Genomic DNA, 4,425 nt, shown 5'->3' on the forward strand with positions numbered 1-4,425 from the left:
ACCCAGAAAACAACCACTTCTTGTTCTTCAACAGTTTCTTTTCTTTAAGAACTTCAGTGAGAGAGCTTTTCCAGAGCCTGTAAGACACTGAAGGTACCATGCCAAGTTATTCACATGATCCTGGAAATACCTCCACTAGAATCCTGAGGCATGACTCTTCTCTACGGAAAGCCACGCTGACTCCTCTCTTGTATCTGCCTACATGCCCATCATTCTGCTCTTTACTAAAGCTTCACCCAACAAGTCTGGTTTTAAACTCAGATTGCTGATCTGTTCTCTGAAGCCCTCCAGGAGTCTTTTAAAAAAAGCGATCGTGTTTTCCACCTTTCATTTCTCTGGCACTGACACCAGTTTAAGCATTAGGTCACACCTCACTGCTAGTCACTTGACAGTTTTATATCTCAGTTTCTTTAAAACTCTTGGATAAATATTATCTGGAAAGACTTATAAGTGATAGTCTCTTGTACAGACTTACTCTGCAACATCTAATGAGATTCAGCTGGGTACGGTTCCTCAGGTTGGTAACACCACCACCCCCCCAGCAAATCTCTCGTCTGAGCTTCTCCTGAACGAGTACCAAGCTGAAGAAGCCCGTTGGCCTTCGGCTGTTACCTCGCAGCATTTTTGCACCTCACCCATCTGTCCCCCTCTCCACACCCTGCGGCAGGTTTCTTCCTCGTGGTTTTGGAGAAGTTTTTGTTAGCTTTATGTCTTTAGCGAGTTGTCTCTGAGAATTTTATTTGGCCTGTCACTATGGTTTTACATTTTCACTGTCCACAGTTCAAACTCCTCTCCAGATTTCTCATTAAGATGTGACGTGTACTTCTTAGAAAGTCTTGTTACCTGTCTCTGCTTTTTAACAATGTCAGCTTTTTTTAACTTTTGGAGGGCATAGTTGTGTAGAAGTCCAGAATAAGCTCCTTTTTCAGACTAAAATTCAAGGATGGATCCTTACTGAGCAAAACCCTCCATCACTGCTTTGGTTACCTTTTTGAAGAGCCTGATGACATCCTCACTGATCTGCGACAGCCGGACGATGACATTGTTCATGAAGATGTCATTCAGGGTGGCGTGATCTCTGCTCTCTCGCCGGGTCTGCGTCAGAACCAGGTACCAGCAGTTCACAGGGGAAAGCAGGTGCTGATCTTTCCTAAGGAATTGGAAAAAAAAAAAATCAAAAAGGTCAAGTGAACGAGTCAAAAAGGTATGTAATTTTCAAATGAAGGCCGACAGCATATTAACGCTGCCTTCCTCCACCACATACATCACTGCAATCCGTCGCACCCCAGAGAAAAGTGTGTGAGCTCCTCTTGCCTGTCTCCCCCCAGAGGCACCCAGCCACGCACCCCACGGCCCCTCAGCGCAGCTCCGGGAGAGCCAGCCCGCCTCTCCAGCACACGGCCACCACCACCACCACACTGCTCCGACAGCGCTGTCCCCATCGCCCTGCCGGGAGGACACCCGGCCACAGCATCTCCTGCTGCTGCCACCCCTCGCCTCCCCCTCCCCGGGGCCACAGTCACGTCAGGCAGTGGCACAGCTCTGCAACGGAGGTGACCAGTGCACCACGGGCCATCCACCGGCTCAGAGCCACGTCCTTTCGGCAGACACCACGGGGTCATCGGTGCCGGTTTGGTGATGGCCCGACCGGGATGGTGGTGCGACCTGGCAGACGCCCCATGCCCAGACACAAGGCCGGCTGCCCACACCGGCACCTCCTCTTCGGTGCAGGAAAGGCGCTAAAGTATCTCTGCCAGCACAGAAGCTCCCAGGCTAAGCATTATACACGCGGGTTTCAACCAAGCCAAGGAATTCACATTCTTTGCCCCAAGCTGCTCTCTCCTGCAGCTTCGTCCTTATTTACCAGCCTCCCACGGCTGCCGGCGCCAGGACAGAGGCTTTCCGTGCAGGGAGACGGATGCTCTGACGCTGACCCCGGGCACAACCCTGTGCTTCACAACACACACGCACACACATGGATCTTTGCACGCAATCTGCCATACACAGCCTAATTTTTTTGCCCTACCTCGACTTCTCAGGGCACCCACTGTGCTTTCTGGACCACTGCCCTGTAGTTACCCTTTATAAAGGTGTGGTCTGCAAAAAATTAATTAGCAATATGACAGTAATACAGTGCAGGTACTCTGGGCAACAGCTCTGAAGGACCTGAAAACGTGCGAGTCGGATGGCAACAACACAAGAGCTGGTCCCAGCCAAGGTGGGAACCATCTGTGGCCCTGCTCCAGTTTCCACAAACCTCTTTTGGAGTTTCTTTCAGCCATTCGAGTGCTTCCCCTCAGGGACGTCCACCAGGACATGAGCAGGTGTACCAAATCAGACCCTTCCCAAGCCAGGTGCTCTGGAAGATGGTACAGAAGAGACCTTCTTGGCAATCCCTTCAATGCTTTGCAAGGGAGAGAGAGTTTTGCTTCTTTTCCCCACTTTGTGCTATGAATACGGCTGTCACTTTCATTTCAGAAAGAGCTCATTTGCCACGCAATCTGTTGTACCACATTTAGTCCACTAAACAGTGCTGGAGAAAATGTTTTGCATCCAATGTTAACACGAAGTGTCTGTGCACAACATGAATACGTTCATGTATGCTGAATGTTTACGATGGTCTTAACCCAACTCGTGCTGCAGACAACAAAGACACTGCCATGAGCGGCAGCAGACATCGGGGCGGCTGACGTGGAGAGTCCCCAGGAGCCAGGCAGCACCCTCAGAGCCAGCTCGTCCCCACCCGGCCCCGCTGGCGAGACCCTCCCCAGGGGCACCCCAAGACCCTGACTCACCTGGAAGCCAGGGGTGGTCAGAAAAGCTCTCTTTTGAGGGAAATTTCAGGGAACATTTCACACTTAATTAGAGCTTAACTAATGTTGACATGTTCCATCTCAACACTGAAAGAAACCTGCACTGCTCTCCATGCACTGCTTTTAGTACTAAAGCAAATTATTCAAAAGTGAAACGTTTCCAGAAATGATACAACTGAAACAAAACATTTCACATTGTCCAACGGAGACACTTTGAGATAGACCCTCTAAATGAGGCAGCCAGGTGATTTGTTCCAAATATTTCACCGACACCGTTTCTCTGGTCAAACCAACCCTTTCTTACGAGACATGTTGGGTCCAGAGAATTGGCCCCTTTTGGCGGAGACCTCCCCTGCCACCATCCTGCCTGGACAGTTCTCCCCATGTGCCAACAGCAACGCCCAATGGTATGTTCAAGCCCCAGCGGCTTTTCCCTCCCCAGCCCCTAAAGATACCCACAAGCTGTCCCAGGGAGCACCCGCTGCTTCGCCCACACGGCAGCCAGGTCTGCTGTGCACCCAGGTTTGGCAGCCTGCACACACCGACAGCGCTGGCAACACAGCCGTGATGGACACGGGCCTCAGACCCCCGTGCTCCAAGAAGACTGACCTTCCCAAGAAGTCCTGAAACCAGAAAGCTAGCCCAGGCTGTGCAGCTGGGCAGCCAAAGCCTTCACACACCTACCCTTCCTCCTCCAAGATGCTCTCAGCCACAGCAGCGGGGCTGGTACAGCCCACCGCACCACTGAACCCATGTGGAGAGGAGAGCCAGCCCGCCTCTCCAGCACACGGCCACCACGTGTGGCATGGTGACTCCAGAAAACCTCTGCATGCACCTCCAGACAGAAGAACTCCATCTAAAAGCATGAATGAGTCTGTCATCCCGTAATCACCATGACCAGCCCAGCAGCAGCACTGCGGCGACACAGGGCAAAGGAAGAGCTGAAGATACCGTATCTCTTAAGAGTGTCAAAAGCCTCATCAGAATAATGACATTCATGAGCAGTCTGGGGAAACAGTGCAGATGAACCTACTAAAGGGCAGTCTGGAAGAAAAATATATTAAGTGTCTCTCAACACAGTGAGCCAGTGAGGACTTGGCAGAAGTGAGCACTGAAATCAAGCTGACCCTATTAGCACTATCAATGCCATCACAAACCACCAGGCACTTGTGCCTGGGCATTTTATGGAGGTGGAGAATCATCGTTACTTGTGGATACCGCACAACACAGAGCATCCTTCCAATACTGGAAGCACACTAAGCAATGGGAGAGGCATGATACTGCTCTCAGCTGATGGGAGAGGCACACGCACGCAGCGAGCCTTCATGGGCTCCAGCATCCCTGAACTTCTTGAGCCCATGCTGGCCAACTCCTTCTCCAGGAGAGTTATCCCCAGTGCATAATACAGCAGCACCAGCCCAGCACCGCACAACTGACAAGCAACAGCCACATGCAAAGAGCACATTTGAACGGTAATTCATTTTCAGCAGACTTTTGCTAAGACAACAGTAAAGCCTTGCTCACTAGAGAGACCAAGTAAACAGATTAAATGGGATTTAGTAATATGGAATAAATAGGATTTAGTAATGTAACAGCAGAAATCACCGCTCTT

The 4,425-nt window shown here is 50.8% G+C and overlaps 1 protein-coding gene across 1 annotated transcript in view; it reads right to left on the reverse strand.

Moving 5' to 3' along the window:
* SRGAP3 (SLIT-ROBO Rho GTPase activating protein 3) overlaps nt 1-4,425 on the reverse strand; it is a 61,169-nt gene that overhangs the window by 54,766 nt on the left and 1,978 nt on the right. The window contains exon 2 of the mRNA XM_009882864.1: nt 988-1,150. Coding sequence (XP_009881166.1) covers nt 988-1,050 — 63 coding nt within the window. The 5' untranslated portion in view covers nt 1,051-1,150. The remainder of the gene's footprint in view (nt 1-987; nt 1,151-4,425) is intronic.

The sequence above is a fragment of the Charadrius vociferus genome, unplaced genomic scaffold (assembly GCF_000708025.1).
Source record: "Charadrius vociferus isolate BGI_N301 unplaced genomic scaffold, ASM70802v2 scaffold433, whole genome shotgun sequence".
Taxonomy (NCBI): domain Eukaryota; kingdom Metazoa; phylum Chordata; class Aves; order Charadriiformes; family Charadriidae; genus Charadrius; species Charadrius vociferus.